This window comes from Candoia aspera, chromosome 2 (assembly GCF_035149785.1).
Source record: "Candoia aspera isolate rCanAsp1 chromosome 2, rCanAsp1.hap2, whole genome shotgun sequence".
Classification (NCBI taxonomy): Eukaryota; Metazoa; Chordata; class Lepidosauria; order Squamata; family Boidae; genus Candoia; species Candoia aspera.
In genome coordinates, this window is record NC_086154.1 from 255443160 (window position 1) to 255458237 (window position 15078).

Genomic DNA, 15078 nt, shown 5'->3' on the forward strand with positions numbered 1-15078 from the left:
TATCTCTTGGTGATCTGTTTTCACTTTGAAAAAAGTACTTTTAAACTTTTGCATTTTAGATAGCTTTGCAAAATAGAGGGAAATGAAAGGGATGATTTGAGTTCATCCTAGTGCAGTCACAAATCCACCTAAACTTTCGGCTCTTTTGTATTGCCAGTCTCTCATACACCAGCAGACTAGTGAAAACCTTGTTATATAACTTCATCCGACAAGAAAGAAGGCCTCCTCCAGGTTCCCTTGTCTTTCAGCCAGAGTCAGAAGGAGGGGGACTGCTTTATGGAATTGCATCAGGAGTAGCAAGTGAGTCTGAATTGTGCTACTGTTGCCTGTATCTATGACTATCAAACATTCAATGCTTTCATTCGTGTGTGTGTGTGTGGGTGTTTTGGGAGATGTCATATGTCTAAGCTAGGTATACACTTTTTTCCCCTTTCAAAAGAAATAGAATTGGCACCTTTTATTACCCCCTGGAATCTGTATCTGTATGTAATTTCACTCCTTTCCTACTAGCCATGGAGGCGGCTACGACAGCTAACCCTCAAGAAGTTTCAAAGAGCAGAGTTAACAGGTATTTATAGGTTCAGTCCCATAGATCCTGAACTCTTCAACGGCGATACCAAGTGAGATTTTCAAGCCTGTGATTCTGGACATGTCAAGTATCCTACTTGCGTTGCTTGTTCATCTCCTTGGTAAATCCCATGAAAAGATACTGTAATTCATCTCAAGAGCCATCCTTTTGTGAGCATTTGATAGTCGGTTTTGTTTCATTGCAGTAGCAGCTGCCTGTCCAGTTGTATGTTACTTTCTATACAGTGTCAGCACATGCCTAGTCTGATACACTGATATAAAATGTATGGACCGGCCTTCCCTTCAGTTGTGATAGAAATCACATTTTGGTCTACCCAGCCTCTTTGGGTATTTATTTTTCAGTATGAATCAATTCCATGTCTGTAGGGAATGCTAACAAGCCCTAACCACAGTGCTATGTGTGTGGTACAAAGACCTTCATATGTATTTTATTTCCTCTTTTTCTCCTCCCTCTGTGTAACTCTCCTGCAACAAAAAAACAATTAAACCAAATTGTCTGCACTTCCTCTCTGCTAAAGACCCCACAATGAACTAAATGCTAATCCTAAACACATTTGCATCCTTAATGTTTTTCTCAAGGCAATAGAAAGCAGCAAAGAAGAGTCCTGGATGAACTGAGATGCAAGTATTATGCATCTGTAGGTCTAGATTATTGGGTTTAAGTCAGGTTTACAAAAAATGCCCTGTAGCTTTGGAATAATAATAATAATAATAATAATAATAATAATAATAATAATAATTTTATATGCCACCCGACTCCCAGCAACTCTGGGCTGTTTTAATTTCAAGTAGATAGTTGAAGAACATAATGACATTTTGTTTGGGCTAGTTAGGTGCCATTGAGTTGAGTCTAACTACTAGTAACTGCATTAACAAATGTGTGCCATCTCAATCAATCAGCAATAGCCTACAGATCTTCCAAGTACTCTCTCTCTCCAATAATCTCTTTGATCCTCCTCCATCCATTTTATCTGTTGTCTCCCCATTCTTTTATTGCCTTCAAGCCTGCCAGGCATAATCACCATTCACTTGCATCATATGCCCACAACATGTGAGTTTTTGCTTGCAGATTATCATCTCAGGGAATCAGTCTGATTGATTGGTTCTTGATGCAGTTGATGATACGCTTGGTAACAGTCACCAAACACAAGGTTTGAAAGTGTCAGCCATCTGGTTTAGTGTTCACCTGTCAGAACTGTACATTACTGTTAGAAACTTCATTGCTGTCGTTCTATTTTTTTGTCATTGAAATGTCCTTGTTCTTTATGAATTTTTCTGAGTTTGTCATTGCAGCATTATTAGTATTCTATTAATCCAAATGAATATTACTGCCTAATCAATTGGGTGTTGACTTCAATTATCTGGGATTTTGCCAAGGACCTAGAAGTCAGTGAGGTATCACTATGAAATGCATGCTGTTCCAAGTAGGCTGATCTTCGCAAAATTAATGGTATCAAGGGCAGTAACTTCAAAATTTCTAAATATTTGGTGAATCCTTTTGGTATTGCATCAAGAGCTCCAGATACAATTGGTATTACAATCCATTTTTTCCTCTATAGTTTTCAATCTTGAAGTGCAAACCACAATATTTTTTTTTATTTTCTCCAGTTGTTTTTCATCAGTTTGACTATTTCCACATCTTCTTTTCTATAACAGTCTGAGGTCTTTATTGTTATTGTTATATCTGTCTATTAACTGAAGTTCATGGAATTACCTTCTCCCCAAAATTTAAATTCCTCTTAATGGGTTGTGCTCCAGGTCCACATATAAAAGTGTGGTAGATAACATCTTTATGGTCTTTTAAGGCTAGCAAAATTTCTTTAATCAATCAGGCTCACTATATAATTTGAATACTGGGTTTCGTAGTAATGTGTTTGAGTTTTTAATGGTCTTTGTGGTTGCGTTTTGAAAATCTCCAAGAAAACTTCTTTTATGAGATCAGTGCATACATTAAAAAAAGAAGTTATTTCCTGGAAGAGTTGGTTCCCAGATGGATAAAGATTTGGGAGATGGTTCTGCAGGCTTCTCTGTTATCACTGGAAAAACCTGCCTTCTTACCAGACAGCCAGGCATACTCCACCCTAATGTACACTGGAATATTTTGGTTCTAAATGGGAAATAGTTCAGTTGCTGGAATTTTTGTAACTCTATGCATTCTTTTCAATAAATCTTGCTAAAGAGAGTCTGTGAGAATCGTGCTTGGAAAGAATCACTTTCAGTTTTAGGCAGCTCCCAAATAGTTTGACATTTACTATTATTCATATCCTATTTTTCCTTCAAGAATCTCTTCCCAATTGCTCCTTGAAGGATCTGGTCTAGGAATACATTATTCTTTAGCTCCCTAGTTTTAGCATAATATTTTAGAAATTGTAGCATAAAAGCTAAATGTTCTCATCTGTTTATTCACAGCTGGGTTTTTCTCTTCCACCAAGGTGCTTCTTGTGAATTTGCAATGGTATTTAGGATGACCTTACCTGTATTGGAGAAGCCCTTCAGGGTTTGGGGGCTGCAAGGATCTGTGCCTGAAATTGGCAAACTTTTCAGGTACCAAGAGTCATTGCACAATCTTGCACAATTGTGCTGGTGCCAAAAGAAAAAATAAATTATTAAAATGGGCAAACTTTCAACAGAATTTCCATGAATGTATTTCCTTGTAAAGAACAATACAGTAATGCAGGAGTCTTCTAAAGTACCATGAATCTAAAATCTCATGATGTTTGGCAATCATTTAAGATTTCAACCATTTCTAATTTTCTTTTAAAATGTTTCTGGAATGCTGTAGCAACTAGGGATGCCCCATTGGCTATTCCTTTCCTGGGCAAACCTGCAGAATTGATATCTGGTGCTGGATTAAGGAGGAAAAGGTACAGGGTAGACTGTTTTTAAGAGCTGGGTTTGAAGTAAAGAAGCTTGAGAGATGTGGCCATAATGAAGTAAGTCTCCCATCCCCTTTAATCATTAGGTAACATTGTGTGCAAGGAAGCTTGTAATCTACTCATGTAAAGTGCTATCTTTTGTAAAAAGAAATTCAGGAAGTACTTTGCTCAGCTGTGTTCCAACTGAATTTCAGGTTAACTTACAAGAAAAGTTTAAATTTGACCATGACAGTGTGTTTGATTCTCCTCATGGAGGCAGTAAAAGAGCATGTCTTTGTCCTTTGGAATAAAACTTCACTGAGAGACATATGAAAGGTCTTCATGCATTTCAAGTATAGAAACTGTGGGTAATCCTGCTTGCGGTTCCCCACTTCTGCTAGGTGAAGGGGTGTAGGGTCAGCAGGTGCTGTTTTTCTGTTGCTGTGCCCGCTCTTTGAAACAAAAGCCAAGCTATTTTGGAGATGCTTTGGGGCATGAATTAGCACCATCAGTTGCTGATCAGTTCATGTGCAGTTGGGGGTTAGCAATTTTTTTTATTTGTATTTATTTTTATAACTATACTGTGGATGTTCAGTGTTTATTTCTGGATGTATCGTAAACTACCAATACTTTGATTGCAGCTTGTATAAGTCAAATAAATAAAATCTAATGAATTTGGAAATGGATGGGGAGGACTGTCTTTACTTCTGCCCTCCTGGGTATATCTCACGGTATCAGGGACTCATTTGTACTTGCTTCTTTCCTTTTCCAAGCCTGGCACCATGCTTCTGCCATTTTTCTCAAAGGGTTCAAAATGATATATCTAGCAGACAGCGGTCTGGGTTCTCTACCTGCCTATGCGATTTCAAGCCCTGGATCACTTAGGAAAATCCTCCATGAGACGCAACAGTGGGTTTTCTCTTTCTGGGATGGAAATTGTGGTTCTTGTGAATGCCAGATGGCATCACAACTCATGGGTTTTGCAGGTAAAATCCTGTGGCACTCTGGGCACACCAGTCCAATGAAAAAATGTATTCTGCTTTTTCTAATCTCAGCTCAGGCTATGCTCCCTGCATAGTTAAAAATTTCCCTTTCTTTGAAGAGTAACTTACCTTTTTTCCTACCTCAAAGTAACTAAAGGTTCTAGAAAAAAAAATTGTTTTATTTTTTCCACAGAAAATGTTTCAACTTACCTCACAGATGATGCACATTTTTCTACACAAATAGCAGTGTCCTGCATCAACTGATATTTGGCAGTTTTTTTCAGGAAAAGAAATTATTCCTGTGCTGACTTTTTTTAAGAAATCCGATTTTTTTTCTAGTTCAGAATTTTCTAAAAAAAACAACAACCCTGCTGCTGCTTCAAAGTGACAAAACTCCCTCCCCCACCCCCGTCAGTGAAATTTCATGGATAGCTTGATCGGTGATGGGTTGACTGCATATTTAAATTGAATGTTTTAAGATTTCTTGTAGGGAAAAGTGTTTAATACTGAATAGAAATGGCAGTGTTTCTGTTAAGGTAGATATTGTAATTAAATACATGAAACAGTGCTTTGAAAATGATATTGGTGAACATACTTTTAACTTGTGTAAGGTAGTGACATATGCTGTAAAACTGTAGGTAACAATTAGTGCTGGCCCAAAATGGGAGTGAAACCCCTTTTTTCAGTGGGGTTTTTTTTAAGCTAACAAAAAGAAGTCAACATTTTGCCTCCATGCTGATTTTGTATTGTGATGACTTTGGAGCCTCAAGTGTTTATGCAAGCAGGGTATATAGGTGACAATAATTTACTTTTGAATAATAACTTGATGTAGTCAAATCCAACTGGCCACACCATGTGGCTTTGTTATCATGCTTGCAGGTGATTAGCTAGATCATTTATTTATTTTTATTTATTTTTCAAATTTTGCCACCGCCCATCTCCCCTGAGAAGAGGGACTCTGGGCGGTTCATATTGCCAGCAGGAAGATCCAAACTGGGGATAGGGGTCAGGATTGCTCCAAAGCAGATGCAAAAATAGGAAAAACAAAAATGAAAAGAAGAAGGTAAGACAAGAACATCTTAGGCCTCCTAAAACTTATTTTTTCCACAAAAATTCAAGCCGGACCTTTTAAAAGAGTGTACACTTGTTCTTATCTTGAAAGAGAACCAGACTCCCAATGTTGGGATGCTAACCAAGGGACATGAGTAAGTGGTTTCCTTGTGGTCTGAAGGCTGGTAAGCTGCATGAAATCCTTTTGGAATTTTCAACCTCGAAATGATTTGGGTGACTTTTTTCGTTGGACATGTTAGCCAACATATGCTATAAACTTAGGTTTATCTTCCCAATAGTATGAATATTGTCTAGCATATTCACGTGCCTTTTTTCCCGTTATCCTGTAGATGCAGTTCCCCACTAATCCAGCTGTCTGCTCTTTGGAGTGGTGCACATCCCACTTTATAGCCCAGACCTTGTGAGTTTGCTTATAGGCTTGCCAACTTTGTACATCCCATGTCTTTGGCATGGACATGTTATAAACATTCAAGCTGAATCAGAGATTCCTGGAAATACTCAACTGGCGACATGGAGTTACTGCCACAGGAAAGTGTTTCTCAGCAGCTTCCACATGGGCAGTGTTACTTTTTAACAGCCCCTCCCCACGTGTGTGCGCGCGCACGCACACACATTCCCTAAGACCAAGATCGCAATAAGTATTAAGAAAAGTGTTCAGATAGAATTGGGGCAACAGCTGTGACAAGGAAGGGAATTTATCTTAATTTGCCTCTTTGGATGTGAAGGTTTGAGGGAAGTTTTCTTCTTTTCCTCTTTTCATTTTTGTTTGTTTACACACACAAAGGCCAGGTTAAGCATGTAAGAAAGTCTCTGGCTTCGACATTTATTTCTTTTAATTTAGGTCAAGCTGTTAGCAGGATTATAATAAGCAACGTTATTTTTTCACCGAAAGTTTTAAAAGAACCAGCTCTAATGAAATGTGTTCTGCCAAGCTAGAGTTTCCAACACAAGGGTTGTTTTTTTTAATAGAACCTCTGATAAATGGCTGTTTTTCCTTTTGAACAAGCCACCAAAAACATTTTTTCTTCTGTGAACGTTTGCCCAGCCAAATTATCATAAGACTAAAGCAGTGTTTCTGCACTTAACAAAATAGCAGTATCTGGATGAAGCTAACTACTTAGTTGTGAGAGATTAAATTTGATCACCTCCTTTCCAGATTGGTCATTATAGAGAAATACTGTAGATCTGGGGTTTTATGTGGCAACAACTAAGTTGGACAAGTTGACCTGTTGGTTTGTTCAGTGACATTTTTGGGGTGAATGGCTTGGAGCAAAATGACACCATGATGGGAACAATATAAGGTAGTTTCACAGCTTGTGGTATGGTACTAAAGGAGACCTGTCTCCTACTGAGACATCCTTAAGACATTTTTCCTGAGTTACAGCTGTCCTTATACTTTGGCCTCTGACTCATCTGGCCAGTACTAGTACCTTCCTTTGGGAAAACTGAGTGAAATCAACATTAAATTCCTTATCGTTAAGTGAAAAAGCCCAGTTGTGGGCCTCTGACACAAGGTTTTATTGAAGAACTGGACAAAGTATTCTGTTGCTTAGCCAGTGTCCTAATGTTCTGGCTAAAAGGAGGCTTTTTTGTTTCATTGTCCTGGTCGTTTTCAATTTTCATCTTCTAGCTACTGAACTGAACTCTATTACTCCTGCTGAATAGTAAACCTGGTTAGGATCATGTACTTTATCTTCTTGCACTTCGAGGCTTTTTCTCTTCACATCCAATTCAAGCTCCTTTTCTGTATGTAAATCTCTTCCTATTCTAGGCCTCAAGAATCTGGCTTCCATCAAGGATACGATTTTTCCATCTATATGGGTACACAGTGGGCTCTTCAGACAAGGGAAAGTTTGCACTGAAGGTCTTCTGCAAATAAAGCATTGCTGCCCTGCAAGCTTGTGTTCTCATTAAAGTCGTCCAGCGTTCAAGCCTTTTCCCTCAGACTTTTTACTAAGTGTCTTTTTGGATTGAATCCTGCCATTCTTATTTAGCTTTCTTTCCTTTGCCCTTTGCCCCTCCTTGTACATGGAACTTCCTTCCTCTTTTGTCTGACTTGCATCCTTTATTTCCTTTTAAAGAGGGCCTGAAATGTCAGCCCTCCTGACAGTTCACCTTGTTCTTTCCTACTTGGTTACTTTTTTCTTGAGTTGCTTAGTCAGAGCAAATGTACACAGACTGCAGCAGCTTCTGTCAGGCTCGCATTTGTGAGATTCTTCCAAGTTTTACAAATGAGCGAATCATGTTTCAGCCAGCCAAGCTGTGTGGTAACCCATGGTGTTATATACATGCATACCCATCCCTCAGTTCCTTCTGGAGTGTGCCATGTTATGCAAAGTGCAGAAAAGGAGTAGGAAGTAGTAATAACTTAAAGCTATAAGATCAGAAAAAGAAAAGGAAGTAAGCTAAGTCTAGTTTACAACAACACCATTCACTGCACTGTACTTCTTGTTATCTTTCTATCTTTGCAAACCACCCTTGGTTCCACTGTGTCTGTACACTGCCTCATGCGTTACTTTTTGTTCTCTAAACGTCTCACTTCTCCCTTTTTGATGATCTCATCATTCAACTATGACTATCTCAGTCTTGCTCTTCCTCTTGACCCATTTACTCTTCCATCGTATATTGTTTTGCAATTTGGATTTCATTCATACTCTCTCTAAGATCAAAACGCCTTGGCGTACTTTTTTGAACAGTCATTCACTTTTGTACGGTCATTCAGTGCACATTCATTCTTGATGCTATCTCTCCTTGTTTTAGCACACATACTTCGTAAGTACCCTGCTTTCACTGCATTCTTTTATGTTGCTCTGTGACATCCCTCTCTCTCCCTTCCATATAACCAATTAGCAGAAGCACACTTTTACCTATAGTCATTTTAATTTATTTTGACAAATGTTCACTGTTTGCAACAGACCGCGTGCTACCCAGGACCTTTCTGCCAGCAAAATCCCTCTGCAGGTTCTCTCCCTCTTTTAAACTTAACCATTCCTTGCTCTGATTATATTCTTTGCAACTTGTCCTCTCTATGCACAGTATACATGCATCCTTTGTCATATTTGCCATTGGCATAACTCGACACACTCTGGGGTACATTGTAACATAATTCCTTTTATTCTGTTCTAAGCAGCTTCCCCATCTTCTTTCCTTATGACCACTTTCCATTTGTTCTCTTGGGAGATTAATCTTTTATTTTTTCCTGCAGGAGTCATATTTTCTTTTCCTATACTTCCTAAAGCATTTGGTTTCATTTCATTTACTTCCTTTGCTTCCATGACCATGTCTTAATTATTTTTGGCTCTCTGAGTGTCCTCTCTTGTCCAGTTTCTACTCTCTATACATTATTCCCCTGGATTGCCCTAATTCAAAATTTTGCTTCATGTTTCCCAGAGCTCATTCTGGGTTCTTCCATTAGGTAGTGTTCTGAAACCCACTAAAGATATGCATGATGATCAAAACAATGTATGGGACTGGGAGATGATGGAAGAATTCTTGGATATCACAGGATCCTCTTTTAAAATAGGGAGCAAGGTATCTTGCTTCAGAAAACATTATCTTACTCCTACTTGTTGGTGTGATCCAGATTAATGCAACTAAATGTGTTTCAGTTACAAAAACGAATAGATTGGAACCACTCTGTTGTTACTGATATGGCTGTGGGCACTCTCTGTCTGCAGGCAGCCTTAGGAAAACCATCACAGTGTGGAACATTTCATCCTTTGTTGCCTTGTAGCTGAACCATGTATTTGGGATGGATTGTATCATTCATTTTGTATTTTAGTCCCAGGAGGTTAATTCCAGACAAACCCATCAAACCCTGTCTTTTAGTTTCCAAACTTTCTTGGCCCTGAATTGCACCCCTCCTTACTGGTAGATACACCACCTATGTACAAACATCAGTTAGCAAAAAGAGCCCTGTGATATAGATCATAGTGTAGCTGCAGAGGCTGGATCAAAATATATTGGCCCGTTCCATTGGAGACCACAGCATTCCTTTTAGATTAGTCAAGTGGGCAGATGAACTCTGGGTGTTGCTACGATGGGAATTTGAATTCATAAGCCAGAGAGAAATGGCAGCGTAACCTTCCTGATGCTGCAGATGAGGCCTTCGGGGGAAGCCGATAAGTTTCTTGGAAAAGCCAGTGAGAGATCATTTTCCTTCCTTGGCCTTCCCTTTGACTGAGAATGTCTGACAAGATTGAGCAAGAGTTTTTCTCCAGATTGCCCTTTAACATTGTCGTCTTTGGTACCCTCCATTGAACCCCTGGGCAATGAAGAAAAAGGCCAGGCAAACCCTACAGATACTGTATATCCCGGCTCTTTGCTTCAACATTATCGACGAAACTGTGAGGGAGGGCACCTAGAATGGCAAAAGATGCTTTAGGTCTGTTGCTTTTCTTAGAATAATCCTGAAGTGATTTTTCAGATAATTCTATTAATAGTTTTCTCTTTATTTCCAAGATGAAGATTCTGGGTTGCTGATACTGCTTACTGAGAGTCCAAGTATTTTGATGCCTGGTCGTCTGTTTTGGTGAAAAATACATAGGGAGGCATTATTTAGAATATGCGCTAGCTAGACCTCAGGAATTTATGCTTAGCAGTTAAGGTCTAAATGGAAGCTAGGGACCAACCACTCTAGCTTAGCTTTCCCAACATTATAATTTGACTGTCCCATTTGTCCCATTTATTTTTTTTAAAAAAAATTCTGGACTCTGCTCTCTTTTTAATGTGTTTTTGACCAGGGACAGCAAAATCACTCTAACTTGTAATAGCTCACCAAACCCCAATAAAACTTAAGCTTAAAGCCAATATATACTAGTTACTTAGAACTTATATCTGAGATGTTTCCAGCCTGGCAATTTTGGTGTATTTCTGTAATTCTGGGTCTGTGAGGTAATTGGCTGAGGGAGACGACTGTAAAACTCTACAAACCCTTAGAGATGTTCACAGAACCCAGGGTTCCCTCTTGAACAAGCTGGTCTGTTGAATGAAAAATTTCCTGATGATTCAGGAAAAATACTTGGCTCTTCCCTTGTTCTGAACAGCACTTAATGGCCTGTTGGCAAATAGTGAGTAATGGTAACCTTGTTTTGAGCTTACAGATGGATTTTGCATCAATTGTGTGCCGCAGACTTTGGCTGTCTTTGGAGACAGAAAGCTACAATGTTTAGAGCAGGATTTCTCAACCTTGGCAACTTGAAGATGCATGGACTTCAACTCCCAGAATTCCCCAGCCAACCATGCTGGCTGGGGAATTCTGGGAGTTGAAGTCCACACATCTTCAAGCTGCCAAGGTTGAGAAGCACTGGTTTAGAGTGTTCTACTTGGATAAGGAAGATTTGGGTATGTATTCCATCTCAGCAGTAAGGTCACTTTTGGCCAGTTGCATGTGCACACCTGAGATTCTGTATATAACATCGTGCTTGGTGAGGGGGAAAAGTGACATGACCTGTAAAGATTAATTTGGGCTCCTTGGAAAAAGGTGGAGTACGAAATTCAGATAATACATTTGGATAATACTTTCAGATGGAACAAGGCTTGTCTCAGTTTCATTCGGAGTCCCATAAGCTATCTGCCTTTAGAAAGGTTCTTGTGGCTCTTTCACCAATAATTTAACTAGGCAGAAAAAAAGGTAACAATTTCCTTGGCAAACATTTAACCAGGCCAGTATATGTTAATAGGAGGTGAAATCTTCAAAGTACTGACTGTAAAAGGGACCTTGCTTGCTCAAATTGCTGTATGAATGCAACTGCTTTTTCTTACTTGAAAAGAAATAATTTTTTTTAAAGACATCTGTTGGAAAGGAAGATAGGATCCTCCTGGATTTAGTTTTTCAGGCTGCTTGACTAAATAGGTACCAGGAGCTCTTCTTGCAACGTCACATTAAAGGCAGGTGTTACTCAGAGACTCAGTAGGGCTGACTTCTGGAAAGACACGCAGAACTTCTGCTTGAAGCCTGTAGTTCTAAACACACTAACCGGGATGTAACTTCTGTTGAACACAATGAGATGTTTTAAATAAACACGTGTTGGAATTGCACTACTAATGATAAGGACAGAGCTAAGTCAGCTTTATTCCAAGTATCATGTTGCCAAGGAGGTCAGGGCATCCTTCAATGTATCTTTGTAACCTCCTGATCTAGAGCACAGAAGTTGTGTTTCCCAATATTCACCAAAATTACTTTCCTGAGTGTGCAGTCAGTCCAAAGTCCAAGGATGCCCCTGTTTCGTTTCCAGTTATTCCATCACTCCAAGAAATAGTTATTTTTATAAGAATAACTAACATTATACTTTTTCAGAAGAGATGGTCTTTTCACACATCATTCTCCCTCAGCTCAACCTGCCTCACAGAGTCGTGGTGGTGGTGGAGGAAATGAGAGGAAGGAGTGCTGTGTTGCTCCCTTGAATCCTGTATAAAAGAAACTTATAAATCAGATAAACAAGGAACTGCAAATGGAGCTTCCGGGTGAGGAATGGAGAGCTAAGATATCTCTGCTACAGCTAAAACCAAAGGACCAGTAGACAGACCAGTTCCACAGAATCTTTCCAGATAAGGAGAGGACAGGAGGTCACCCACTTGTTCTCCTGATATGCTCCTCACAAGGAGACTGCAGGACAGCGGTCTCCTGCAGGCAAATGATCGCCATTTGCAACCTTCCCTGCCGCCTTCCCCAGGAAGTCACTGGGGAAGCCAACAGGGAACATCGCAGGTTGCTGGGCTAAGTCTCCCCCACCCACACACCCTCCACAACCCCTCTGTGCTTGTGCCACACTGGCCACTCATGCACCCCCGCTTGCCCTTCCTGACCTGCGCCTCCCCACCCCACACAGCACTTGTTGCACACCTCTGCACACCCTTCCCAACCTGCGCTGCTCCCTCTGCACACCCCTCCCAACCTGTGTGGCGCCTTTCACACACTCCCTCGTAAACTCCCCCACCCAGTAGCAACCACTTACCTGCCTACTGGCCTGGGAGTTACAACTTCCTGCTAGCTTCCCCACTGATTTTGGTTATGGGGAGCTGGCAGGACTTCCACATTGCTTACAACTGCATCACTTAGTGATGGAAATTCCAGTCCCAGTTGTTGTCGTAAGTTGACTACCTGTAGAGGGAACTAAAGATTCCAGGCAGAAAGAGAAAAGGGGGGGGGGAAGTGAAAAGCCTGTCTCTTGTCTTTGGTCAGCACTGGAACTTGCAAAATGACAGAAAACGTTATGATGTTTGAAATATTTCAGGAGATCTTTGAAGAATGGGATCAAAAAATAGAAGCTTCAGTCTCAGCAATGATGCACGTTTCTATGAATAGACTATATCCAAAAGGTATTAAAGAAGAAATCATTGATGTGAAAGAGAACATCTTGGAAGATTTACAAAATAAAGAGATGAAACAATTTTTTGCCTGGTGCAGAAATATCAGAATATAAAAAAAAATGTAGAGATACTGGAAAATAATAAAAGGACTGTAAGATAGAGAAAACAATTAAAATGGAAATACAAATGACAAGCCAAGAGATTGGCCTGGATAAGGACTTTTTACTGGACTTACAAAAGAAGGTGGTTAAAGCCTTGAAGAAGCCTTTGAGATGGGAAAAAGAAAAATTGAAGAGGGATCAAATCCTATGATAGCATCTGAATGAACTAAAGATTAGGACTGTTAGAAGCAAAAGGAAGGAGGACAAAGTTGGTTTGTTTGATCAAGGCTAAAATAAGACATGTTTGTATAAATTTGGGATCCCTGTATGGGCTTTTTGCTGACAGCAGGACTGAAATGTTAATGATTTATGGATTTGGATATGGATAAGGGATGCGGTATGGGAAGAAGAGATACTTGCATGCAACGTTATAGAGGGTGATGAATTATTAAGCCTGTTCGTACTTGTTGTGATGAAGATTGGAAGTTACTCCTTCAAATGTTTCTTTTTTTCTCTTTTTTTCTTTTTTTCTGTACACCTTTTATTCTTTTTTCTTTATTCTCTCCTCTCTCTGAGTTTAGCTTGCATTTTCTTTTACTGTTGCTGTCAAAACTTTCAATAAAAAATTATTTAAAAAATAAGGACTTGCAAACATAGCTGTAAACATCTGTTTTAAGGTTCTCTGTTAGTCACACAGGCCTTTAAAGTTGGATGTAATATGAATATAGGGCAAAGAATAAAGAAGAGAAGAATTCCATACTTTTAAAATACTTAGAATTCTGAAGGGGAGAGAAAGCTTTTTGCAAATACAAGACATCTTGAGATGTCTTTCTCATGGGAAATGGCACTTCCACTTATCCAGTTCTTGTGATTTGCCTCATACCATTCTATTACACAGATTCTCCTTATTCAGTATTCTTAGGGGTTTTTTTTAATTGGCAAGGGAATGCATTGCATTTATGAGAGGGGGAAAAGGTCCTGTTGTGCGAGCCAAGTTCCATATAGCAATCTCTAGATCCAACTCATTTTCTGTATTTTATTCATTTGTTTGATTTGTAGATGCAGTTTGCAAATGTTTCATTTTGCATTGTTTGACTTGCTGATGCTTTATTTTACCTAATGCATTTTTTCAGGTGGTAGGAAGGTAGAGCGAAGAAGGAAAAAGATGACATGTATTATATCTTAGCAGGAAAGAGAGAAAGAACACAATTGATGGATCAAAATGTAGGGATTTTGTTGGGAATCTCCAGTCCTGCTCTGTGCCAGCTTCTCTTTTCCCCATCCTGTTTAGTTTCCAAAATTAATTTAAAGAAACGCTGTTTCCATATGAGAAAAGCATTGCAACCATACCAGTTAGAAGCCTCGGTTATAAAGGTAGTATTTTGGAACAGTGTCTGATGCCTTTGCAGCTCTATTTTCATTCTACCTGTCTTCCTTTTACTTGCTTCCATTCTCTTTTTGCTCAAACTTAAATACCCCCCTTAATTGCTCAAAAGGTGTTTACTAAAGTGTAAACAAAAGCACCCTTGATATGACCATAGTTTTGCTTGGCTATGTTTTGAGAGTTTTGTTCTGAGGTTAAACGTTTTTATTTTGTAATTATTTCAATTTTAAGGCTGCCCAACTTCACAGCCCACTCTGGGCGTCTTACAGATAAAAATTAAAAGGAAACAAAATATATCAAGAAGAAAAAGACAGCTAACTGGAAAGTTCCACTGCAGTCATCAAGTGCTTCAGGGAAATATATTTGCTTCATCTTTCTGGATCATGTTTGTGGTTTTGGAAAACTTGCTTTGTTGAAGAACATAGAGAATGGTCTGGACACACCAAATGGTTTAATATTTCAGAAGCTGAGCAGATGGGCTTGATCCGCAGGTTGAGATGGAGGCCACTAGGAATCTCATGGAAGAGTAGGAGGTATATAAAATGGGTATATATAACAAGTTTTCTTCTATTGCATGCATTTTTTGTTTATTTACATTCTCTGTTTAGGATTTAGCACGTTATTCTATGGAGTGCATTCACATGTGGGTAGTTGCTGCTTTTTCAACTTACACTAGACTTATTTCAGGCGGCTGGAGTACCCCCAGAGGTGCCTTATTGGAAGAATACAAACTCTGTTGTCACAACACAAACATTCATATTTCATGACTGAATAAGAATGGCAGT

The 15078-nt window shown here is 39.3% G+C and overlaps 1 protein-coding gene across 2 annotated transcripts in view; it reads left to right on the plus strand.

The window, feature by feature from the left end:
* The window catches only part of DYM (dymeclin), a 193211-nt gene that overhangs the window by 54014 nt on the left and 124119 nt on the right, over positions 1 to 15078 (plus strand). For both annotated transcript variants that reach the window (XM_063295837.1, XM_063295838.1), the window contains exon 9: positions 158 to 300. In XM_063295837.1, coding sequence (XP_063151907.1) covers positions 158 to 300 — 143 coding nt within the window. The remainder of the gene's footprint in view (positions 1 to 157; positions 301 to 15078) is intronic.